This window comes from Xiphias gladius, chromosome 22 (genome assembly GCF_016859285.1).
Source record: "Xiphias gladius isolate SHS-SW01 ecotype Sanya breed wild chromosome 22, ASM1685928v1, whole genome shotgun sequence".
In the NCBI taxonomy this organism is placed as follows: Eukaryota; Metazoa; Chordata; class Actinopteri; order Istiophoriformes; family Xiphiidae; genus Xiphias; species Xiphias gladius.
This window is the reverse complement of record NC_053421.1, coordinates 5,988,540-6,014,566: the sequence shown is the minus strand read 5'-3', so window position 1 is coordinate 6,014,566 and position 26,027 is coordinate 5,988,540. Positions and strand designations below refer to the sequence as shown.

The 26,027-nt window shown below is 41.0% G+C and overlaps 3 protein-coding genes across 10 annotated transcripts; 1 reads left to right on the top strand and 2 right to left on the bottom strand.

Moving 5' to 3' along the window:
* Positions 1-368: 368 nt before the first annotated feature.
* Positions 369-18,392, bottom strand: rnf144b (ring finger protein 144B). Of its 2 annotated transcripts, XM_040118174.1 has the most exons (9): positions 18,309-18,392; positions 14,307-14,434; positions 10,043-10,314; positions 8,604-8,708; positions 7,459-7,519; positions 5,380-5,593; positions 3,680-3,824; positions 3,355-3,444; positions 369-1,391 (listed from the first exon to the last, which is right to left on the bottom strand). In XM_040118174.1, exons 3-9 carry the CDS (start codon positions 10,217-10,219, stop codon positions 1,224-1,226), a joined length of 960 nt encoding a protein of 319 aa, XP_039974108.1. In that variant the 5' UTR covers positions 10,220-10,314; positions 14,307-14,434; positions 18,309-18,392; the 3' UTR covers positions 369-1,223. The 2 variants fall into 2 exon arrangements, with proteins under 2 accessions (XP_039974108.1, XP_039974107.1); XM_040118173.1 differs by lacking the exons at positions 14,307-14,434; positions 18,309-18,392 and adding an exon at positions 13,700-13,996.
* si:dkey-29h14.10 lies at positions 14,052-21,296 on the top strand. 6 transcript variants are annotated; one of them, XM_040118178.1, is made up of 5 exons: positions 14,052-14,115; positions 18,348-18,489; positions 18,786-18,824; positions 19,389-19,535; positions 19,717-21,296. In XM_040118178.1, exons 1-5 carry the CDS (start codon positions 14,098-14,100, stop codon positions 19,929-19,931), a joined length of 561 nt encoding a protein of 186 aa, XP_039974112.1. In that variant the 5' UTR covers positions 14,052-14,097; the 3' UTR covers positions 19,932-21,296. The 6 variants fall into 6 exon arrangements, with proteins under 6 accessions (XP_039974112.1, XP_039974113.1, XP_039974117.1 ...); XM_040118179.1 differs by lacking the exon at positions 14,052-14,115 and adding an exon at positions 14,585-14,781; XM_040118183.1 differs by lacking the exon at positions 14,052-14,115 and adding an exon at positions 16,878-17,025.
* Positions 21,297-21,300: 4 nt separating this feature from the next.
* On the bottom strand, positions 21,301-25,173 carry iqcg (IQ motif containing G). 2 transcript variants are annotated; one of them, XM_040118176.1, is made up of 10 exons: positions 25,034-25,173; positions 24,513-24,660; positions 24,313-24,347; positions 24,116-24,238; positions 23,812-23,896; positions 23,470-23,631; positions 23,099-23,173; positions 21,756-21,887; positions 21,565-21,654; positions 21,301-21,436 (listed from the first exon to the last, which is right to left on the bottom strand). In XM_040118176.1, exons 2-10 carry the CDS (start codon positions 24,639-24,641, stop codon positions 21,320-21,322), a joined length of 948 nt encoding a protein of 315 aa, XP_039974110.1. In that variant the 5' UTR covers positions 24,642-24,660; positions 25,034-25,173; the 3' UTR covers positions 21,301-21,319. The 2 variants fall into 2 exon arrangements, with proteins under 2 accessions (XP_039974110.1, XP_039974109.1); XM_040118175.1 differs by having other exon boundaries at positions 24,513-24,642.
* Positions 25,174-26,027: the final 854 nt, after the last annotated feature.

Genomic DNA, 26,027 nt, shown 5'->3' with positions numbered 1-26,027 from the left:
TCTCTCTAACCAATATCCAGTACAAGCCACAAATATGTACCTATACACACATGCATTTCCAAATACAGCAAAAACATTTTTAATAAATTGCCTAAAAAATCTTACATATTCTTCTATTATAGTGTTGATAATATATCATATTATTATATTTACTTACTTTCTTTATATCTTTGCTTTCACCAACATTTGTGTCCTTGCTGCTTTCGTTTCTTTATGGTTGGGAGGTGAATCTTTATCCATACAGCAGCACCTCAACATTATCCACAAACACCAAGAGCAAAGGCGAAGAAATGAGCCACGAAATTATAAATGTCACCAGCAAAACACAATACCATCCGATGCGTTCAGGTTCAGTACAGTATGTTTATTTCAATTACAGTGGCGCTTTTATAAAATATTTGATGCAGAAAGATCAACAGAAATGTAGAAATGATAACTGGATACCATACACACATAACCCATAAATATATATTAACACACTTTAGAAAAGTACATGTTATCCTTTAGAGCCTTTGGTCTGGAACGTAAGCCAGGTGGAAACAACAAACATTAGCAGAAAAAAAAGTTCTCTGTGCACCACTGAAGCCCTATCATATTTCATATCAGTATAGAATATACAGTGCACACATGATGCCATTAACCTCCTCCCATTATGAAAGAATGGTTTGCATTTTTTCAGGAATTTACAACCCTGTGTGATCCTGACGGTTGTCCATTTTCATAACGCTAAAATTTTTGCATAAGATAAAGATAGAATGGAAGGCAAAGCAAATACAACCAAGCACCAGGCACTGTAGAGCGAGGCACTTGAGCACCTAACACCTCTGGTTTGGCATCATGACATTTGGCACATGAGGGTGGCGTTGCACTTTTAACTGGATGTGTGTGTGTGTGTGTGTGTGTGTGTGTGTGCGTGTGTGTGTGTGAGAGAGAGAGAGAGAGAGAGAGAGAGAGAAAGAGAGAGAGCCCTATCCAGGAAAACTCTCACAGCCACCGCCTTTTGCGTACAAACTGTTGTGTATCTGAAAACAACCAGGTGAGTGAGTTACATTCATTCTCCTCATATTTACACTTCCACCGTTCCACTGACAAGGCTTCCAGTCGGGAGAAAGTATTCCACCGTTCCATTAGTTTATTCTTTTTCCACTATTTGCACTTGCACTTTGTTGGTGTCCTTGGGCTTCATGAGTGACCCTGGACCGGGCCGGTGAGAGGGGGAGCTGCTATGATGTGGAGGAGTCTGGCTGGCTGAGGTCCTTCTTCCTCTTCTTCTTCTTCTTCTTCCCTCTGCAGGGCTTGCAGACGCAGCACAGGATGCAGGGGGAAGCCAGCAGGAGGAGCGGAGATGTCACCAGCACGATGATGCTGACACCCACCAGGATGCCCACCACCTGAAGGAAAACACAACAACATCTTTAAAGCTGCGCTCTTCAATATTTTCATATTGACAATGGATCAAATTGCTATGTGTAATTTGACAGGGGTCACTCACAGCGATGAACCCACAGATGATTATCACACAATTCAACAGTTTCCCTCAGCTGTTTCTATTGAATGTTTTGGTTTTACAGCCCGCACTTTTATTGTTTGGGTTCAGTCTCTTTCACCTTTAACACCAATACATCATTACAATATCTATTGTGATATATTAGTGTCAATACTGTAATCAAATGAGACTATTGCTGTGAGGACAGGCAGTCTTCAGCAGCCTCTGCATTGCATTTCACACAATGTAAGATTATAAAATGTACAGTATATAATACTGCAATGCTTTACATTATGAGGGGAGGTTGCTTTATGGCACAAACAGTTTATATGGATCTAAAGCTTCCAGCTGAAACCAATAGCAGATGGTGGGAGTGAAATGCTGATGGAAAAAAAAAAAAATCAGTCTCAAGCAACATACTGTTTGTAACCCGATGCTATCAGGATTATGGGTAATGTGGTCCTAGTCTTGAAAAGCACTGCAATTATCAAAACCATTCAAATCAGATCACAGTATGACTATGATCTCATTATAAGACATTAATATTCATTTGACTATTCAAATATTTTTTTAAAAAGCATCATCTGTTCTTTATGATTTGTCCTAACCTCCTTAGTTCTGATAAGAGAAAATCTTGAAAGTACAACTTGGTGTGGCAACAATTTGGTGGAGGGTTCATTCCTGTTTCAACATGGCAACATCCCTGTGCACAAGGAGCCTGGATTTCCGAGTTTTGTGTGGAACTTGAACTTGATTTGTGCAAAGCACACCTGCGGGATGAACTGGAATGCCGACAGTGAGCCACGCCTTATTTCCCAACATCAGTGGCCGACCTCACTCATGCTGTTGTTGCTGAGGGTGTGCTGTTATAGCAGCATATTTAAGGTCATGGTTTGGGTGTCCATATACTTTTGGCCACATCGTGTATACCAGTAATCAGCAATATCACATAATTTCAAATCTAACTTTGGACAATGTATAACGCACATGCAGTATACAGTACAGTACACTGTTAATGTACTGTCACAACAGGTAAGAAGGAGTTACAGTGTCAAAAGGAAACCGTGACAATCTGATTGTGAAATTTATAGGACCGGCTAGGCAAGGGTGTAATCAAGTCAGCTATGAGTCGTTCTGTAATGAACAACTGCGAACGTGTACTTCTACGCTCCAAACACACAGCAATTCAGGCACAGCGAGACACTGGAGGTTCACTGCAAACTTGATACTAATCATGTGATAATGGCATCGGAAAAGGGAAAAGCAGAGAGAAAGTAGGTTTGGCGCCAATTGTAATTACTTGTTGAATTGGCAACGTCATTACAGGGCAGGAATTTGAGATTAGTGCAGGGATTAGTTCAGCTTAATGTCTGATAAAGGATTACTTGAGCACACTGGTGGAAAACAACCACTAACCACAAGCTAAAACAGACTTTATAGGTCTTTAAAGGGAAAATTAAATGGATGATGAACGCTGATGATTGTTTCCCAAGTCCAATGGTGGATGAGAGTTTAAGTACACACTGTTTAGAGCTTTTGTTTGGAATTTACGTAAAGTGAAACATGCCAGAATGGATGTTTTACAGCCCTGCGTCGGTTCCTCTGATGTCCTCATCAGCGAGCACTTCAGCAGTGACTAACTGAATCGACAGCCAAACAGTGCAGCTTGGATGGAGTCCAAAATCTTTTAAAATCTAATCCTGGTAGTGTGATGGAACAGGTTTACTAAAATCAAACCCATGCATGGAAAAACCTACCACTCATGGATGGGTGGTTCTGCATGCTAATCCATTCAGACAACGTTGCCGTCACCACAACCCTGAAATGAAAACTGTATGTCTGCTCTGCTGTCTGCTGAGTGGCCTCACCTGTGTTCTGTTCCACATTACAGAGGCCCTGGAGTGTCCCAGCTTGTTTCTGCATGGTCCCTTATCATAATGCCTCAGGAAGATATCACCCTGCATTTACAAAGCACACAAGTTGAGACAAGAAATGTACTATCCAGGAATCACCGAGGACATTCGAACACAAGCTGAAGACAGTGAAACAGAGGCTGAGATGTATTGAAGTGGGCGATAAAAAACGTGAGAGCATAGTTAGAGTCTAAACAAGTGGCTGATCAATATAGTCATTTTTCAACTAGTGTCCAAAAACATGCATCACATCTGAGAGTTGGGTAGCAGCGGGACTCACATCCAGATTCTGCAGACAGTACCAGCAGAAGGTGTGTTTGCAGCTCTTACATAGCATCTGTGCACAACCCTGGTTCCTCTCGATGTAGATACTACACATAGGGCACTGTTTGATGGGCATGTCGGATAGGCTGTTGGAGTGGGTCCTGTGGATGGAGAGAGAGACGCAGGAGATACCCGGTATGCAGTTAATGGGGGCAACTTGAGTACGAAGCCATGAAGGTCTCAAGAGTCTCCAGGCAGAGTGTAAAGTCTTTATTTAGCAGCAGAGTGAAGGGTCAGTGCTCACTTTGAAATGGGTTAATTATTTTGGGAGGCTAAGGTATGAGGGCAGTATTCTCTGTGGGTTGTTACTACACATGGCATCTTTTACATTACATGAAGTCAGTCAACACTGATTACAGCAGCTTTAAATTTGAGTTTAGTTCGTTTGTGTGAGGCACTATATCGCTGGCCACATCTCCAAAATTTGCTAGCGATTAATACAGATCTGGTGTGGTGCTCGCCGAAGGCTGTTCCCCTGGTTGGAAAAACAACCGAGCCGGTCAAAGTTTTGAAAGCGGGATAAACCTAAACAGACTGTTTTGAGTCGACTCACAGAAATACAAATCAGCATATTTATGTGAAGAATACTAAGTTAACTGCTCCTAGAAACTGGTACCGTGGCTCCCATATCGGCTGACAGTAAGGAGGGTGGAACTGAAATGTGAATGTGAAATATAGAAAGTGGTAAACATGACCACAATGTCAAAACTGAAAAGTTAAGTGAAACCAAAATGGCAATTCAGTATGATTATCAGGCTAGAAAAAACACTATTTATATAATTATTTAAGGAGATGAAATGAATTGAATTAATAAATAAAATGTGAAAATCATAAAAATAATACATTTTTTAGTGGCGAAAACCTCCAAGTGGGAGGTGCACTAGGGGACTTTGGGCTCCGATCCACAGGATCCTGGATACAGGCTTGGTACAATAACATTGTATTCGATGAAGAAACTCACAGGCTGTCAAGTGTATATCATGCTCTAAAGTTCAAATCTAAAGACTATTTTCCTTCACTCTACCCACGGCTGCTCCATCCTCCACAGCAGAATGCAGAGACCACTGCTCCACTATAGTGCATGGGGCTCCTTCCGCACAGTGGACTAATTGGCTCGGTGCCCATCCTTCGCCTCCCTTTGGCACAGAGACAATGGAATTCCAATATAACTCAGTGACTCTCCAGTGACATCAGCCAGCCTGGCAGAGCCACAGCTCGGAGCAGTGCAGTAATGCAGCTGTGAAACGGGGACTACAGAGAGGGCACTGCCGAGGAATACTAGGCCATTAATCCTGAAATAATGTGTGTAATCAGCCGCCACAATAACTGTCAGTTCATCTTAGAAAAAATGGAAGGATGGGATTTTCCTCATAAAATAAAATCATGGAATTGAAAAGGTAATACACTTAATGTCTTAGAAAAGGGATAAATATGTATCAACTTTTACAGTTTAAATTGAATATGCAATAAAACCAATTAATGCCATCGCGATTCAGTTACCAGTCGGTCTACAGCTGTAACAAGCGTTTCTTTGTGTGTTTCTTAGTCTGAACTCAGACACTCATCCTGCTTTCAGCACAGTATCATTTTCAAAGTGCAGCTCAGACTATGTGGCTGCAGGCAGCGGGCGGCTGACCAAGCAGCTAGCTGACTGACCTGCTTTCAAGAGAGGGTGTGGGTGACATCATGGGCTGGCGTTCGGGGCAGGAATGGCTGTCCTGCCAGGGCCCTCTGCACCCAGAGCAGAAGACGGTGTGACAGGTCAGGCAGGGCACGGCGGTGGGCTGGCCCTCGGTGCTTGGCTGCACATTGCACACCGCCTGGCATTCAAGCACTGGGCACCAGGCTTTACTGGGGTCCAATTTTACTCCTACAAAAAGCAAAGAGTGTACATTTAAGACGTAGGAGCAGAGATAGAACATACTAAATAAAAGCATGCTTAGTAGCTCTCTATAGCCAAGTAATATCAGCAAATAGTGATCTGACTCAGAGCAGTCTCGCGAAAATGTGCTTTTCGTGTTCCCAGACGGTTTCGAACTAAAAGAATTAGAGCTGAGACAATTACTCAATTACTCGATCCACAGAAAATTAATCAATATAAATTGATGATAATCAATTGAGTCACTTCTCAAGCTGAAAAGTCTGACATTTGCTGGTTCCACCTTTCGAAATGGGAGGATTTGACATTTTTTCTGTTTTATATCACTGTAAATTGTAAATATCGTCGGGTTTTTGAGTGCAGACAAGAAAATCTAATTAACCTCAAGACAATACTCTAACACTAGTACTCTTAGCACTGTTAAGTAGTTAGTTACTGTAGTTCCCTACCTACAAATTAAAACAGGGGAATTATAATAATATAACATAATATAAAATGACCAAGACTACCATTAGTTAAGTCATATCCATCATCCCATTAAACATCTGTAAAATAATTTAATGTACAAAGGTAAATGCTAGCATGCATGTTAGCAGGCCATACACAAAGAAGCAGACATACAGGCATAGATAGGTGAAATGTGTATCATCATGTGAAATTTCCCATTCAAAATACTAAAATGTTACTGTACACGACGAGACTAAATGGCCACACGCTAACGGCTCCGTGAGGCTGTACCTAGGGCAGCCCTTTGGTCAGCAGGAGCACGCTATCAGGCTGCCAATGATGCCAACATGCTGACGGTGAGCAGGTATGATCTTTCAATGTTCATGTTCTCATTCTTAGTTTAACTTTTGCTAGTTAGCACTAAAAAACACAGCTCAGCTGAGGCTGATGAGAATATATTATTAACTTTGCATGCACTTGGTCATACACCACAATACTGGACAAATTAAAATCACATAAATCAAATTAAAGTTGATAATGTTACTGGGTGAAATGTCAGGGGATCATCAAAGTTATAATAATTCATCCCGAGGGGAAATCAATATCTGTACCACATTTCATGAAAAGATATTTCAGTTTGGACCAAAGTGGTGGACAGACTAACTTTCTAAGAAGTGTAAGGACAGGAGGATAAGAATTCCAATCTGAAATGATCACAAACAAACAAATCTGACATGTTTCACAACCAAAAAAAAAACTGGAGCTTTCATGGGCGGACTCAGTTCCCCTTCAGCAGCCCATGCTGTCATCGTGAATGATAACAGAGGCGAAACACTCCCGCAAATAGCCTGTACTTTGAACTTCTTTATAGTTTCGATATTATGAGTCTTATGATCTATGGTCGGAGTAAACAATAACTATTGCTATGGCTTTACTGCACATTGTTACTGTGCAACTGGAAACGACCAATATAGCTGCAAGGCAAACTAATCTCAGTGTGCAAGTTGTAAATATCAACAGACACCTATTTCAGCAGATACTCTCTTTCTGCTCCCAGGCTTCCAACGCAGGACCGAGATGCACTTTGCCATCTCAGAAATTTCCACAATATAACTGTAATCAGTTACGCATAGGTGACTCAACTTATTTCCACTGGAAAGCTCATTACTTCAAATTAATCAGAATAGTTACATGGGTCTCTTAAAGCCTTTGTTATTGGATTTCCTGAAGGTATGAAAGCTCCAGTTTCAGTAACCTCCTGGATAATACTGGAGGTCCCACAATATCTCAAGCTTGTGAAGTTCAGCAGCCTGCGGGGCTGCTTATTGTAACGCCCCCAGCTGAAGTGTGACCTGAAATAGCCCACTGTCTGTCACCAGCCATCAGCATTGTAATACAGTAACACCTACCTTTCTCAAACTTCAGACGCTGATACAGCTCCACCTGATCAGTTCCAGCCAGGCTGGCTATCTGCAATCACAGAGAACAGAGAGTCTTATACCGTCCTATTTTATTCAATCAGAGCTCTGGCAGGGAATTTTTGTCTTATGAAAAGTCTTACAAAAAAGAACATCCTGTATCTGTAAACCCTAATGGAAAAATGCAAAAAAAAAACAAAAAACTTGGTGGCCAAGGTTAAAAGGGGGCTGTTTCATGTGACCAGAGATCATCCAGGATCAACCTGTCACCTCGCAACTGCAAATCCTTATATTATTTCTAAGACACCTCAGAGAAAAAAGGAGCTGATTGCAACAACGCAAGATTGAGATTGAGAAAAGTCTTTATTTCTCACTCCAATCTTTTAGGAATAAAGACTAAAATAATTATTAAAACTGCCCGCAATGTATGTTATTTGCCCTCAGCAATACTTTTTGCATGTCTAATGCATGCAATATTTCACTAATGCACAACACAGGATAAAGATTCTACAATCAAAAAAAAATTCTAATTCAGATTGAGGGTCAATGCATACTTTTAAAGAGGCTTTTCTTACAATAAGTGTCTTAATGCAGTTGGATTCAGACAAGAAAAGCATTACAAATGAGAAAGGGAGGGACAGAATTTCCATTTGTTTGTGAATCAGCAGTTTACGCCTCTTCTATGACGTGCTAACTGTGTGAAACTAACTATGATGTCCAACAGCTCATGCAGTTTCATTTTCAGTCTGACTGCTCACATTACCACACTTTACTCTTCAAGGTCAAAAGCAACGAGAATTTCCTCAGAAATGTTGTTGAGGTGGACACACAAGATTTTCACAACCCTTTATTTTAGTTATTCCAGCCCACACAATTTTAAAAACACAAGGCTGAAAATCCAACTTCACATTTCTTTAAAAGTTTCCTTGCAGCACTCCGGACTGGAAACAAACTCATAGAGCCAGCAATTTAGAAGGAATATTCAAGGAATATTCCAAAAAATCTGAAACAGATTTTCAGTTTGTGCATCAGCTTTACTTTTGTATTTTATGGTGTCTAGGGTCTCCTTCTTTTTGGGTTTTTTTTTGTTTCACTCACTCATGACCTACATATCATTGGTTTTAAACAGGGCATACCTCAGAGTCCAGTAGCACGCCAGTCTTCTGGCAGGCCATATCTGGGCAGGTGATGGGTGCCCCCCCACCCTCCATGATGGCCAGCTGAACATACTGCTGCAAACACTGGAGAGAGAGGAACAACAGAGCAGCATTAGTCTGGGTACTGGGTGGAAGCAATAGTACTGTAATACACCACAAATGTCATGCCCTTGCAAAAAGCAATACATCATAGTCATACATTTAATCTTTACCATCCATCCTGGATGAAAAATAACACAGCACATCAAAACCTGAGAACCTGCTAATGACAAGTGCTGTAAAATGCAAAGAAAACAAAGGGAAAATGAGCCATTGTGCACACAGTGGAAACTAAATGCCATTTAAACACAAGTTCATATGTTACCTCAGCTATGAAATATGGAAGAGTAGGAGGAACTATGTAAACATTGCGCAAAGGCAGACAGTTTGAGGAACAGAAAATAAAAACATTTACATCTGTCACTTTTCCGTAGAAGGTGAAAAACAAATCTATTGTATTTGCAATTGCAAACTTGTACTTATCATGTGCTTTCCCATAAAGCATGATTTACTGTTGGTTCAAAAACTGAGCTGGAATTAAAAACAAAAACACAAGAAATAGTCTCGTGAACCCGACTGGAGGAGATATTTCCGCTTTATACAACTGATAAGCAGGGTTTACGGTCTCAATTTCCCTCCTTCTTCCCCCTGTGTGTGTTTTATCTGTGTGACCTTGTGCGTGCAAAACTGACAATTTAGCTAGCATGGACAGAGATTAACACCTCCCACTATCTGACAACCTCTCTGTGTCAGGGAATAACACCAGCATCTCAGTTTCTATATACCAGGTAGGCACGTATTAGACAGTGTAGTAACAGACCTCTATAATTCTGTAATAAATAATCATGCTAATCATAGTTATAAAAGTTCTCCCATAAATGAAAACGCTTCCAGGAGATATCTGTGAGTTCCACAAAGTTGTTAAAAAATGTCAACAGATTGATAAATTTTCAAGAACAATTTAAAGAAAGTATTGTGAGAGAAAGTCACTCCTGTGTTGAAACTCCTTCATTTCTCTAAAGCCGTAATATGCAAGAATTGCGATTAAAGGGAACTATTTTTAGATCCTAAAGCTAGAAGTGGTGCTGCAATAAAGAGAAACATCAGGTTCCAAGTAATTTAAATGCTGGAGTTTTGCCTAAATTGCCCCCCCCCAAAAAAAAAGTCTGGTGTTGGATCACTTCTGTAAAATCTTCACCGCCCACAAGAAATGACTAAAAACATGAGCAATACAGGCACCTTATTCTGTGTCAGTAACAAAGGTTCACAGGTTTGATGCCCATAACAGATAATTTGTCCTTCACTGTTCAAACAAAAACTTGGATATGATGATTAGCTACTGTAAATATCTTAAATGAAGTGGAAGCGTCTCCACTTACCGCTGTGCAGAATTTGCAGTTGCAGCTTTGCAGTTCCCTGGTGGCTGCAGATGGCTGCTCACTGAGGCAAAGCTTGCAGAAGATTTCGGGCCCCGGCTGGGAGTCAGCACCGACCTCGAGGGTCCCTGGTGCTGGGTCCCTGGCTTCCTGGCCCGCGGCGGGGCTCCTGCTGGCCATGTAGGGGCGAGGAAGGCGGGGAGGGAAGTAAGAAGGAATCAGGCTGCTCCTCGCCCTTCTGCTAGGGACGGAGAGGAGCTACAGCCTCCATATTCCTGAAAGCAGAAACAACACTAATCGATTTGTCTCTTTAGCATAGGTGTAACACTGTTAACACCCCTTGTTACAGTTCACACAACCACTGCCGGGCCTTCTGACAACACTGCACCCTCTTTCTGGAACCTGTCATTCCTTCTGGTAAAAAGTGTACCAACTGTGAGGACTTCACCTCTCCCTAAAGTAATACACTGTCATTGTCTTGTTGCCAGAGATATAAATTAGTCACTATTTAAAACTGCATGATGCATGAAGCTAAATATAATTATGGGTAATTACTTCACTAGTATTGAGTACTCATTATGCCAACAGTTATCGAACAGCTCCTCGTTCATTCTGACCGAAAGAATTATTTGTCGATCACTTTTAAACACATGGTAAATACAGGCTCGGGGAGCTACAGTAGGTAGGAATTTTGTTCAGCACATAATGTCAACATTGAGCAAAAATAAAGGGGGGAGAAAGATGATAAAGAGGGAAATACACTCAAATAAAATGAATAGCTTTGAAAACTTTTTGGCTGACATGTACTGATTAATGAGAGGAGAGATTAACCATGATAGCATGCATGAGCTTGAGCACTTCATAGTTTCATAGTTTGTGATTTTCAGTTCTTGTGGAGAGATGACGAAATTTGGACAGTGTATTTAGGCACAAAATTAAAGGAAAATAGTCAAAAAATATGTTTAAATGTGAAATTACCCACTTAACAAGACTAAGAATTATCCTAGCATCTCAGTGAGACTGACCTTAGGCACAGCAGTGCTTTGAGCTAAATGCTAACATGCTCACAATAATGCTAATGTTAACCATGTTCACTATCTTAGCCTATCGGTTAGCATGCTAGCATTTGCCAGTCAGCACTAAAGACTAAGTACAGGTGATTGATGGGAATGTCATTAGTTTTGCAGGTATTTGGTCATAAACCAAAGTATTGGACAAATTAAATTTTTTAAATTTTGACCGGATGGTAGTTGGAATGATTGATGTTAAGCAGATGTGATGTTTAACATCATAGTTTAACGCGTTAGCATGCAAACAGTGGCAAACTAGCACTAAAGACAGCGGGGCTAGGTGAAAAGTAAGAGGATCACCAAAGTTATTACAATTCATCCTGAGAGCAACATACATTTGTGTACCAAATTTCATGGCAATCCATTCAGTTGTAGCGAAATTTCACTAAAAAAAATCACAACGTCAACCTCACGGTGGCGCAGAAGCAAAAGTCAAGGCATCACCAAAGTCATTAGGATTCATCCTCTTGGGAGCATGAAAGTCTGCAGAAAATGTTGTGCCAGTCTGTAAAATAGTTGAGATATTTCAGTCTGGACCAAAGTGTTGGACTGACCGACCAACAGACTGACATTGCCATCTATGTTGCTAGCATGGTTGAAAAACACTAAAAAGGTATATTACACAAAAAGATGTTTAATTCAAGCATCAAGCATAAATGTGTCTTCCACTTTTGGTTATCAGACATTATGTGCTTAGTTACAAATTTTGGGACAGCAGGGCCAGAGGTGGGTGGATAATAAAGGCCTAATCTGGTGTTAAAGGGAAGTGAAGTCACCAAACCCAAATAACATCCCTTTGGTTGATTTGGCTATCCAATCCCAAAGGGCATGAGAAATAATATCACCATAATCTGGGATTTCGAATTAATCCCGTAGATAAGAGCGGTTGGACACAGAACAGGGTCACACAGGAAATAGTGGCGTTAAAAACACACCCTTCAGCCTAAGCGGCTGTCGAAATCACACATTATCCCACACACAATGTTCTCTATATCAGCAGGCTGTTAAAGTTGGCAGGAAACTTTGGAGCAGTCCAATCAATGCAGCCACCACCAGCATCAGTGTCCTAAATTTTTCAGTGAATGCTCTTTTATTGTGCACTATCGATCTGTGGTGGCATACGTGCAGATCAGTGATAGTGGAGCATGTGGAGCACGTTGGTATTTCTGCACAGTCATGGTGTATCCTGCACTGCTTTCAGACAGGCGAGCCGAGCCGGCAGCAGTCGTCATCCCACAATGCCGTCAGCCTGTCCTGTCCTGCATAACCAGCTCCACGGGAAAATAACAGGTTTCTTGTCAGCTAGCTCTGCTGCATGGAAACTCCCCTATGTATTTAATAACAGTGTGAAGCCTAAGTTTAGAGGAGCTTGAAGTTACCTGGGTAACCGTCTGTCAATAATTCAGACTGAGAGTAGTGTTTTTATCCTCAAACAACTGACAGTGTCACCCAGCTTCGATATGATAGATATCAAGCAGTTTAATTGATAATGGATTGTAGAATTAATCAATACTTTTTGACTATTTGATTCAAATGAAACACAATGATCAAATTTAAGTTTGCATGTGTGAGTTTGAGGATTGAGCATGGTCTGAGTGCTGTATCAGAGCCACCCCACCCTGAATGTTTGCACGTTGGACTAAATTTACAGAGATCGAATGTCTATAAAATGCTTACAAACAGAAGCTTAGATTGAAAACCCACCCTGACTGCAGGCCCTGACCCTGAAAGGCAATCAAGCTGAGAATAAGAGCCAACATTCAAACTTCACTGTTAGAGCTATTCATTAATCAAAATGTTCCTTTTAGATGTGGAGCTGACCATTCAGTGATAAGCAGTCCTCACGGACCAAGTTCTAGATTGCATTCCTGCCACGGGGTGGAGGGGATCAACGCGTCATTGTTGACCGGAGAGGCAGAGATGGAAAACCAGATCTGCCTGGTGAAAAGCTGCTGCTCTTTTTACACAGACTGCCACTGTGCTGGAAAGGAGGCAGCTGGGCAGTGTGCTCAGGGAGTGTGTAGCAGAATTTACATGGCACCATTTACACAGCTGCAGTCACTCTCTGTCTGTCTGGCTCCCTGGATTTCTGGCCCAATAACCTGTGTGTTTTTTGGGGGAGAGCCTGAAACAAGAGCAGATCCAACTGACACACAGCTGTAAGACGAAGATGATGGGCCGGGAAACTGCAGACCTTCATGCAGTGGACACCAGTTTAACCAGAAACACTGTGGTGGATACTGAATTAGATAAATGTGATTTAAAGGTAATACTGCTGAAGTGATGTCCCCAAAAAGACAGTCAGTTTGCCGTGATATGTGCATATTTTTCTACAATTGCCCTGAGGTTAGTATGGTATTTTTCATAGCAAAATAACAGTGTAATATCTGATCTGTTACAGTGCATTCAACCAGACTACACATGAAACCTGACACATCTGCATCCCTCTCAAGGTTGCATACTCGCGTAGGTCAAAACTGAAATACTGACGCATTCACCGTGTTATGCTATTTCATAAACGGCTTTGTTAAAGAACGGTCTGCGCGCTGTAGACAAAGCAGAGGAGAAATGGGGGGGGGGGGACACCTACCTTGACTGTGGACCACTGGGTGTAGGAGCTGCCCGAGTCCAGATCCACAGCCGCAGTGCTCCTACTGCTGTGGCACAGGCACATGTGTTGATACAGTCTGCTGATATAATAGCCTCTGCTGTCAACGCCTAATGCCACTGCGGCCCCGATACCGCGTTTCTCACACACGCACCGAGTTAAAGAAAAACTGAAAACATGTTTAAACGTCCTGCTCGCTGCTGCCTGGCCCGTGTGTGTGTGTGTGTGTGCGTGTGTGTTAGTGCGGGTGTGTGTCAGCTCTGCTCCTGTGTTTTCTTTCCATCCAGGAAGCTGTGCCTGCTCTCACCAGATTTCCACTCTCGACTGCTCCTGCTGGTTATTTCGCTAAACTCGTGCTCCCTTCAGGGGCAGTCGTAAAAATGGACGTCACGCGATTGGTAAGTATAAACATCGTTGCGTCGGAGCCCTCTACGTTCAGGTCTAGTGTAGCCATAACTTATTCCGTAAAGGAGCTACCTGTAAGTTTTTGCTGTGGCTACATAGCCAATGTCAGCAGTAACAGCTGTTTACTTACCAGTCTAGAAGGAAACGTTGCATTTTCAGCATCACATTTCATTCCTTTACTCACCAAGAGTCGTCTCCAGCCGTGGAACGCAACATCGATGTTAACCCTTGTTGTGCCTCTGTTTCTGTCACTTCTTTTCTTCTACTGAAGTTAGCCAGCTAACCAGCTAGCCTAGCCAGCCCATCTCGTCACTTTGCAAGAAGAAGTAGAAGAAGGAGCTCTGCTCAGGGGACGTATTGTAACCTCTTGTATTGTAAACTCAACGATGGCTGAAGCTCTTTGCAAGTGACCATCACCACCAAACGCTCCCGGCAAGAAAACCATGTTCAATGGCCGAGAAAAATTACATGTAGCACCTTTACAGTGCTTACGGAACATAATTTCGGATAGGACGATTCATCTTGATATAGAACTACATATAATTAGTTTGTAATGCTATTATGCCAAGTTGATGCTTTGGGTTGATTTTACATTAAGCTCAGACTTGGGCTAGTTATAATACCTAGACCCTAATACATCCATGGCTGGATCACACAAGGTCTTATTTAAAGATCAGTTGTTACTAAATATATCTACCCACTGTCTGCCAGGGGTTACTGTTGCATAGCTGACTGAAACCACTGTCAACACTAGCCTGCTAATGTATGACGCTTTTTTTTTCCTTCTTGTAAATTTGTGGGTTTTGCCACCCTTGTGAAAGTTTACTTTTTTTAGTAAGGCTAAATAACACCAAGAGTCTACAAGCATGCTAGAAGCTCTTTGAAGCTGAACTAGGGCACAGTGGCAGTTGAAGCTAAAAGCGACATCCGCATGCTAACATGCTGATATTAAGCAGAAATAATGTTAATATGTTCGCTGTCTTAGTTTAGCATTTTAACATGCTAACATTTGATAAGCAGTAAAAACTAAATACAGCTGGAGCTACTGGGAATGTCATTAGTCTTACAGTTTTTTGGGCATAAACCTTGATATTGAACAAATTAAAATTGTGACATGATGATGGCGCTAGATAAAAAAAAAAAAAAGGGTATCAACGCTGTTGCATTAGCATTCCCTGTTGTTTATCCTGAGGGGGGTAAATGATTGCATGTGCTAAATTTCATGGCAATCCATAGAATAGTTGTTGAGATATCTCACTCCAAACCACAGATTCATGGTGGCGCTACAGGAAACGTCAGATGACCATCAAAGTCAGTAGAATTTATCCATCGGGCACCATTAATGTCTGTACAAAATTTCACAGGAATCCATCCAGTAGTTGCTGAGGTAGTTCAGTTTGGACCAAAGTGGTGGACCATCAATGCCATCCCTATAGCGATGCTGCTAGGTTGGCTAAAAACTTGGGTGTGTTGGGTGTAAGCTTCAGTATTATACTTCAGTATTCCAGTTTTAGATTGGATATGTTTAAATCGAATTTCTTGTGTCCACCTGATCATCCAAAATAATTACTGGCTGATGAGAAGGTTTTAAAACACCATTTTTAGACTTTCATGTTGGGAAATAAAACATAGATAAAATATATTTGTGCAACTAACTAAATGAATAAGATAAGGAAAATCTAAGTTATTAAAAAATCAAGTAATCCTCTTTTTGATTTCTGGTCAAAGTTTTTGAAAATTTCCCACTAAACTTTATGAACACATATTTTTCATCTGTGTCTATAAATAGAGCAAAGTTATACCTACCCTTATAAGGGATTGGCAGTCAAGTTTCATATATTGCTCACTAACCCTAAAGCTGTTTTTTTTTTTTTAACTTATAATTCTCATGATATTACAGTGACTTCCTGTTTACATAGGTGATTACATGATGGACGTTTCATGAACAATCACAGCAACTTTATCGTCAGTGACAGCACTCTACAATACACTTTTTGATTCAGCTCTTTTAAAATTTAAAACCAGTGCGTCACCTTAATTGAACTCAAGTTAGACATACGTAAGAGACTGTCCAGCCAACAACTGTTTAGTTACTTGGGCAATCCCCACTCTATCAATGTTTTTTACAGTTTTAATACTTTGCAGACTTGAGGCCTCCTGAGCAGTGTTGGAAAGTAACTAAGGACTTTTACACAAGTACTGTACTTAAGTGCAAATGTTGAGGTACTTTACTTGTACTTTACTTGAATATTTCCATTTTATGCTACTTTATTCCTATACTTCATTTTATGTCAGTGTACATTTTCCTCTACTGCAGTTATCGGACAGCTACAGTTACTAGTTACATTTAAGTTAAGATTTTATTAACAGCGTAATAATGTTATTTTTGATAATTGGGGGGCAAGTACTTTTAGTTTTGATATTTCAAGTACACGTTGCAGAGAATACTTACGTACTGTTAAATAAGTACACTTTACTTAAGTAAACGTTTGACTGTGGGACTTTTATTTTAGGATCTGACCTTGGAAAATAGCAATTTTGCTAATCCTTTTGCTAGACATTTCATTGAATCAAGCCTCACATCTCATCCTTGTTTTCTATACCTAGACGTGATTAAGTTTAGCCAAAAAGTCAGTAGAAAAAAAGGAAGAGAAGCATTTTGGATATTTTGTGTTTGTTTCCAGGTGGCATGAAGGAGGACTTGTCAATTCATGAATTTTTAAAGTGGTGTTTATAAGTTCTCAAATATTGTCCAATCCCTCATTTATATGCTTTTATAATGTTCGTAATTGCTGGTTCTGTTTTTGTTTAATCTTAGCTATTATCACAGTCCTTGCCTCTCTACTTGTTCAGGGACTGGATTGGCCTGAAACTACATGATCATACATCAAATTCTTCCATAGGTGAATTCAACAAACAACATATTACAACATGCTGTGTTAGTAACTGGCTTGCATGATTTCCTGCTTTGCAACTGTTCAGTGCAAAACAGGTCCTTCTCATCTTTTTTTTTTTTTTTTCCAAGAGTGAAGTGTTTGTTGTGCTTGTCTGCATTTGTTTAATAAATCCTAACTTAATGAGCTGTAGTTGAATGCTCCTAAACTTGGACCTAGGAGTTTACCAGGCGAAGTGAAGGCATCAGTAGAGTTCAGGGAGAAATAGCAGCGAGAAATGAAAACATACCTGTCCAAACATAAGAAAGTTTGGAATTTATGTACAAACTAATTTGATATTTTGAGCCCTCGCAATATACACGTTTTGGCAGTCTAAAAATATGAAGCCCCTGCTATTACACACTTTTTATCCTTCATACCTGTTTCTCCACAGCACTTAAATTATCGTGCAATAATATCATGGGGCCAGTCACACTTTTCAGCCCATATTGTCTGACTGTCACTAAAGAGAAACCAAACCGGTGGAAACCCCAAGTTAAAGTGCGCATGCGCCTTTCCGACTGGGGTTTTTCTGAAGAGTTCTGTATAACAGCCGTTGTTTGTCACTTTTGGAGGATAATATATCTGCCACACGACTGATGGACAGCTCTGATCTTCTGACCCGTTTTAATAGCAGCAATTTTACAGTAATGAAAGAAAAAACGCCGTTGAATCAGGTGAGTTTTTTTTCTTTTTTCTTTTCTTTTCATATTTCCCGTAATGACATCTTCAGGTGGAATAATGTATATCTCGCTATGTCTCTTCAGTTTATATACGATTCTCTCGTCTCGCCAATGTACACTTATACTATATACTATTTGCCCCCCACGGCGAATGATTAGCATTCTTTATAATCCAGTTTGTGTAGCGGTCAAACTATTGCCTTCATCATACCCCCATTTCCGTATATACTTGACTGCGGCGCCGGACAGAAAACAGTTCCCCACCTGAAGAGTTGTGCTATTGGCTAGAGAGGATCCCTGTGACCTAGAAAAACACCGCTGAGCCGTAAATCGTCCGGCCGGCTGTGCTGTGGTTTGTATGGCAACCGCAGCGCGTTATATTATGCTTTGTCTGAAATGTTCATCTTAAAAAGTAACCAGTAACTAACGCTGTCAAATAGATGTAGTGCAGTGGAAGTATAAAATTAGCATAAAATGGAAATACTCAAGTAGAATACAAGTACCGCAAAGCTGTACTTGTGTGCAGTTTTTGAGTGAATGCACTTCGTTACTTTCCACCACTGTTGAAACCTTGCAACGAGCTGAGCCTTTTCTGGTCCTCCCCTCCAGGTGATGGCTTTTAAACCCTCCGACATGCAGGGGGTGGTGCAGGTGGTGAAGAGGGTGGTGCAGAAGGGCTGCAGACGGGCCTGCCAGCTCTTCTGCAGCCCGTTGGGCACTCTGTTGTGTGAAAAGGTCACGTGCTGCCCAGGTAAAATGACGTTTTTCTAATACGACTTTTAGAATGATAACCAGGGCTATTGGCCTCATTTGCTTACTTATTTCCTGACTTCATTTGCCGTCATGTCTCGGTCACGTGTCTCCTCGGACTGAATTTGTAGATCTGAGTGTTAAAGACTGTCTCGGTTTCTCTAAAAAACACGATGCACACTCACTTCATCTGCAGATATTTTAGTATTGCCTCGTAAGCCAGCAGCATGCATGCCAAAAGACAATTAATCATTGGTAGAAGTGTAACATCGAATATCTCACTGTCTTTTTTTAAAGCTCAAAAACATCAGCTTACAGAGGATGAAACTACACAAGGTAACTTCTATTTTTATGTTAGATTCCTCTTAAAACTGACAACATATTCAAAGTCTTTATTCGGTCCTCACATCTCTCTGTTTAATGAACTGTTGGTCTTATTTTTCTTACATCTTAATGGAAATGTTCTTTATTTCATTCTCATTTTCCACACTAGCCTTTCAGCACAGCCTTAGGAGCACGCCGAAATGCATTTTACCACGCAATTTGCTTGTGTATGTGACAAATAAACTCTTGAAGCTTTGAATTCTAGAAACATGCGGGTGCTTTTCCATCATTTTATGCAGCTGCTTGGTGCAAACTAGTTTTCTTTTTAGATGTTTGAATAAGAATAACATGAACTATACGTGTTTGTGTCAGCATGACATGAGGCATAAAACCACCCCAAACACTTTCTTTGCTGTGGCTTTTTACATAGTAGTCAGTGAAACAAAATTTCTCATACGTTCAGGAACTTTGTGATAGTGCTGCATTTCTGCTATTACATCACTCTGGAACAACAACTTCCCATTCTCATATTCTCTTCCCTTTTCCCCTTTCTTTTCCTCGCCTACTGATAAACAGTGGCACTCCGGACTCCGCCGTCAACCATTTTGATTGTGAACATCAGCAACTCCACCCTGATCGACTGCGTCATTGGGAACGACACCTACCAGTCTGCAGTGGCAGAGAGTCAGCCTCTGATGCAAGAGTCCGGGCTCCACATGCAAAGTGGGTGGCAGCCAAACCTATTTAACAGCATATTTCAAGAAAATTAAACCACTTTAAGCTGCAATTTATACTGTGCTGTAGTGTATTATTTGCATTTTTCTGAGTAGCTGTAATAAACTTATTACAGCTCTCAATCTGTACTCATGTGCCTAAAAACATCTAATTTGTTCCTGTGTTACAGATCAGATGAGGTGCAGCTACGTCCACGGACAGGGTGCAGCACAGACCCCTCCTTCTCCACTTCCGCCTCCTCCTCTCTGTCCTCCCCTTCCACCGGAGGAGCCTCAGAGCATCAACATCCACAGCTCCCATCTCAACTGCGTCATCATCGGGGACAACAACTACATGCACGCCGAGCAGATCCACTCGGCCGAAACAGAAGATCCGCGGGTGTGAGCGCACAGAGCTGACACCACACACTACACACTGTGAAAACACCGTCATCTTGGGGGGGGTGAGAACTTAAACTCAGTATTAGGAGAAAAGTTTTGAGTTGTCTGTCAGTCTCCTGACAACTTATTTTGACCCAGACTTGTCATTTATTTTGTAACAATCATAACAATCCTATCAGGTATTTTTATTTTTTAATCAGTTGCATTTTCTTAATTTATCAGTTGTTTTATCTATAAAATGTCTGAAAATAGTAAAACAGATGTCTGTCACAGTTTCCCAGAGCCCAGGCTGACATATTCAAACTGCTTGTTTTGTCTGATCAGCTTTTGAGAACCCATAGATGTTCAGTTTCATATCATAAAAAGCAGCATATATTCACATTGAGGAAGCTAGAACCAGAGGATTTTGGCATTTGGATCGACATCCCTGCATGAACTAAAACAGTGACATCACAGTTATGGTTCAGCGGAGTGTTTTTGCTCTGGTTTTCATCATTCGTTACAGTTGTCCAAGTGTTGTAAGACTTCCGGTGCACACAAACGAACGTCGGCTCGCCAAAACCATATCATAAAATAATTCTCTTCAGTCAAAGGGTTTCCTGTTTCGCAATGCCAGGTCTTCTGCTCCTCTGTCAGACATGAGGACATGAAGTTTGGAGCAGTGGGAAATTTACTGCATTTATTTACCACATAGATGTGACTTTTTAATGACTCATCTCTCCATGACCAGTTGATCTTTCTTGGGTGTATGACCAGTGGTCTGATATGCTAATCGGTTTACTTTGTTAGGAAGATAACTTAATGTATGATTCATGAATTGTATATTGTGTGATGCACAGACAAACAGTTTTGAAATACGGTGTGTCTGTGATTAAAATCCTTATCATGTCATGATAAAGGTCTTGACTTATGTTAAAATGTATGGCCTGTGGTCATTAACAGTAGACTACTTAGTAGTGTTCATTGCCGGAAGTAATTTTGATTTCTTGCATTTTTATGTTTGATATTGTTTAATCTTATAAAATAACAGTTGGACCTTTGTGTTCAGGTTATGCTGTACACAAATTATGGACTAAGAGGACTTTGAATCAATATGCCACGCTTGTGCCTGCTGGTATGTTCATATACAGTATGATGATATGATGGTGATCTGCTCCATGTAACTTTGACACAGTGTATTACTTCTCGTATTCTTCTGAAATACTGTATGAGATTGTTTTGGATTTTGTTGCTGTATTTTGTTGCCCGTTTTGCAATGACAAAAAAAAAATGTTTAACATGTATTTTATATAAAGAACATAGAGGATACACTGTTTAGGAATTCCATTTGTTATTTATTGTAATTGAATTATATATATTATTTCAGTGTCAAGAAACAGTGTTGGAGTCAACTCATTTTTTCTTCTTCTTTTTTCCGTCTTTCTTCTTCTTGCCTTTCTTGTCTTTCTCTGCTCTTTGAAAACTGCCAAGGCCTCTGCGGACCATGCAGCCTCTCCACCAGGCCTGCAGCTGCAGGGTCAAAGGTCACAGGCCAGGGTTTAGAATTAGGGTTCAGTACACTAAACAACCAGGACAGTGGATCTGATAGACCATGATGGAAAGGCTCATGGATCTGAGTTCTGATTGGATGTTGTTACCTTGGTAGCAGCTCTGGCCTCTGCCTGCTGTTGGCGCAGTTTCTCCTGCTCCTCCCTGTCCTCCATCACCACCTGCTCCATCTCTCTGAACTGAACAAAAATCAGCATCTAATTAATGATCTATCAAAGAGTGTCCTGTTCCGCATCAGCAGCTGTTCATTGTTTCATGTTCAGCAGTGGGAGCTGCTCACCTTCCTCCTCATCTCCGACAGTTTGTCCAAGTTCACAGTTCTTCTGCAGCGCACACTGTTGAGCTGCTGCTCCTTCTCCTGCAGCATCATCTTTGTGCACTCCTGCCACTGCTGCAGCTGCTGCTGCAACTCCTGATCAGCAATAACCACAACAAAGTTAGCTTCTGCTGCAGCACTTGATGAATATTAACAATAATAAAAATTTGAATGCGCCTATGGGCGACGCTACACACAGTTCTGCCAGTGGTTTCACAATGATCTACAGTTTGCAGTGACACACCGAGAAATGGATGTCAACAACAAAGATTTCAAAATGTTAAAAAATTGGCTTTTCAAATGTTCTATAAGGGAGAAAATTAATTCAACATGTTTGTTACACCACAAGGGTACAGACAATGCTGAGAAACACTGAGTGGAAACATAACGTTTCTTTTTCGTTTACAAGAAAACTCCACAGGGCACCTTTATCAGGGTTAAGGGTAGAAAATGCATGTGTGTGCAATCAAGAGAACTACATATTTGATCTTCTTTTCCGTGACATAAAGCCTCAGGTGACTGCAAAATTCAAATGGCTCACCCACCTTTATTAATGACAAACAAATCCTCTTTCGGACTTGGTGGCTTGTATGATTGGTCAGATAATCAGTATCCTTCTGTATAGCATCAACCATGAACTTAAAATTGAAACTGATTGAAATCAACACTTAACATAATTGCAAATGCAACTGTTTAAGTGGAGGGTGGGGGTGACCTCATAAAGAAAGTAAACATTATTACATGTATGTGATGTGAGACAAAACACTTGCTTAAACGACTGAGATCATAAATAAATTGCTTTAGTGTTTCCATAGTTTGTCTTGGTCAGTTGTAAAAAAAAAAAAAAGGATGGGAGAATCACTCATCACTGAGTAATGCAAGATGGGGTAAGCATGGTATGTTAAAGGTTGTTACAGTATACCTGCTAAGCCATGCATGATCTGTGCCCAAAATGCCAGACGATTTGAACTTTTACGAACTGATAAAATGATCCCGTAGACACTAAAAGCTTTAGAAATCCATCCTGTGTGTGCAGCAGGTACGATGACCTCTACTGGCCCTGAGGTGATTTATACAGGACTCAGCAACTGGATTTAGACTATACCACAGTTGCAGTTAGAACCACAGCCTCTGAGAACACAGCATTAGGTTGAGGTGTTCATGTGAGACTGTTCCAGACAAAACTGATTTAAACTTATCTTAAACCTTAAAATTTAGCTAAGGTCATGACAGAGCAATGAGCTCCAAGGGCAACAATTAGTAATAATTGATAGTATACAAGTATCTGATATTATTAATAATATTACCTCATGTTGATTTTGCAGGAATTTTTCTGACTCCTCGTGAACTCTCACCTCCACTTTCAGCTGTTTCTGGAGCAGCTGAGAAAGAATGACATAACTGAAGACATGACTTGGACCACATTTAACTCTGGAGTCTAAATTTAGATTTGTTACTGCATTAATCTAAGAAAAATGTAAGAGCAGTGGTCATCTACCTATCTTAGACCACGCTAAGAGAGGTACATTTCCACTGACAGAAAGGGAACAAGGAGCAGGACGGAGGACATGGCTGCAATCTGATGGGGGATCGGTATGAAAACATCTGTTTCTGTGGGGTTGATGGGTGGGTGCGATTAACCCAGACTGGACTGGAATAGATGGACTACTGGACCCACCTCCAGCTGGTCCTCCAGCAGCTTCTCAGCCTGGCTGGTCTCTTTTTGTGTCAGTTGGAGCTGTAGCTCAGTGTCTTTCTCCACAATCTTCTTCCTGTTTGCAATCTGTAATGACTGCTCATTCAGCTGATGCTTCAGGTCTTTGGCGAGCTGGCACAAGTCCTAAGGGAGAGAGTATTGGAAGTACTGGACCCCTCGGACTTTCGTCAACCTGCAGACTAACGTGTTTGATTTTGTTTTCAAATAAAGCATTAGTTCATCCAAATTGACTGCTTCTCACTCCCCTCTAACAGCTATTCATGCAGACCGCTTTGGTTTTTGGATCTGCTCTCTATTTCTCACCTTCAGTTTCTCAGTTTTCTGTTGGTGGTCCTCCTTTTGTCTCTGTAGAGTTTGTTTTCTCTGCTCTAGCTCTCTCTTTTCCTCTCTGGGTGGAGGGACACTTGCATTATTGATACAACACAGACTTCCTCCTTTCTTTCTCTCTTTTGCTCTTCTTCCACCCTTCTTTCTTCTACAATGAAGCACTCCTCTACTCTCAGAAATCACACATCTTGTCCAGAAAACTACCTTTTCCAGTTAGGTATTCTTATTACAATTAAGATGAGCATTATTAGTATTGTTCCCAAATGACACAGTGATAAACCTTTGCACGTTCTCAGCCTTCTTCTTCTGCTCCTCTTCCTCCACCACCTGCAGCACAGAGCTGAAACTCTGCTTCTCCTTCAGGTCCAAATGCAGCTTGAGAACCTGCTGACAGATGTACTGACTACAGATAGAGAGCCAAACGTAGTCAGAAAAAAAGATGATGCGACATAATGTTTGTTTGTCTGCACTACTCACCAGTCTCTTCTCAGCTTAGTCAGCCTGGCTCTCTCCTAAACAAACCCACACAGTAACAGTATTATTTTAGTCAATACATTTGTCCAGAAACGTATTATAACTTAAAACATTCACGTCATCATCAGGATATCAAAGCGTCGGACAGCTGTTTGATAGATGTTCCTTTGGACTGTGAACTTGACAAACACAGAGAGGCTCACTTGTGCCGCTGCAGTGTCTCGCTCCCTGCTGATCTGCACTGTCAGAGTATGGCCCAGTATGTCCAACTGGTCTGAGCAGTCCTCCAGTACAGCTGTCAGTCTGAGACTCTGAATATGGGATAAAGACATCCTGTGGAGAATGAAAGACCTGACAGAGATTTTGTCTAAATACCAATATGTTTCACACAGACATGTACCATCAATCAATGACAAGCAGGTTGGGGAATTTTTTTTTTTTTCGAGTTGATGCATGGTGCTATCCCACATCTTGGGAAATATAATGATTCAGTGGCTCATAAAAATGTCGAATTTGCCAAGAGACAATAATAATAATAAGGCGTGTACTTCCATCGATCAGCAAGGTAACATCACACTAAGACGTATTTGCAACGGTGTCTGGTGTAGCTAACCGCTCTGAATCACTCCCTCCATAGTTTACTGTAGCATGGGGTTAGCTAACCTTCCGTTTAAGTCATGGGTAAAGCCGATATCAGGTGTAACAGATAAGAACAGTCACTTACTTCAGTTCTCTGGCTTACTAACAGTATCTCTCACCCCGGGTAAATAGCAGTTTAACCTTCAAAGGATACTATTTTATTTTTTCTACAACGTATTAGCCGACAGTTTGCAAGTTTACATGTCACTATGGTAACATTTCAGCGTACCGATTTTTTTTGTCAAGCAACTTTATTGAACGAGCAAACTCATGACAACAGTTGCATTTCCTCCTCGCTTTGTTTCTATTCATTCATTTTATAATGTATTATTATTATTATTGTGTTTTTTCACAGTGACTGACACAACAAAAGCACAGAGAGTATTGTGAGCAGAAGACTACTGCATTATTATTATTTTTATTATTATTATTACTACGTACATATTTGATTACTTCCACTGCCCAAGAAAGTGTCGTTTTTTTGAATGTCTATAATTCCAGTTCTGCGTCACAACACAGGAAAACACCACTGCCTGGCAGAGACAGGTATAATGGCAGGCTGTACAATTTTTCCCCTGGCATTCACCATGGCAATGTAGCTCATCATTACACAGCATGGGGGGGGACGCGCATTTGAATAATGGGCTGCGTCTTCCTCCAATTAGGGCGTACATAGATGCCATGACCAGAATGACAACAACAAAAGCATGCGCTAAACGCCTACTTGATAAACTCAGGGAAACATCGAATGGGCACGAATGGAGACCAAACCAAGCAGATCCCAAAGTATTTCCTTTGTCAAAGACCGGCTCACTGAAAAAGGTTTCCGCATCAATGATGAGCCAATAATGCCTGTCCTGGAGAAGCCCATTAAAAGCCTCGGACGATGGTACAACACAGACCTCAGAGAGACCAAGTGGGCGGAACAACTCAGGCTGGATACAATCAGCGGCCTTAAGCAAATCAACAACACTGTTCTCCCAGGGAAGCTGATACTTTGGTGCTTTCAATTTCGATTGCTGCCCCGACTCATGTGGCCAATTACCATCTACAAGGTCACTCTATCTCATGCCAATCGG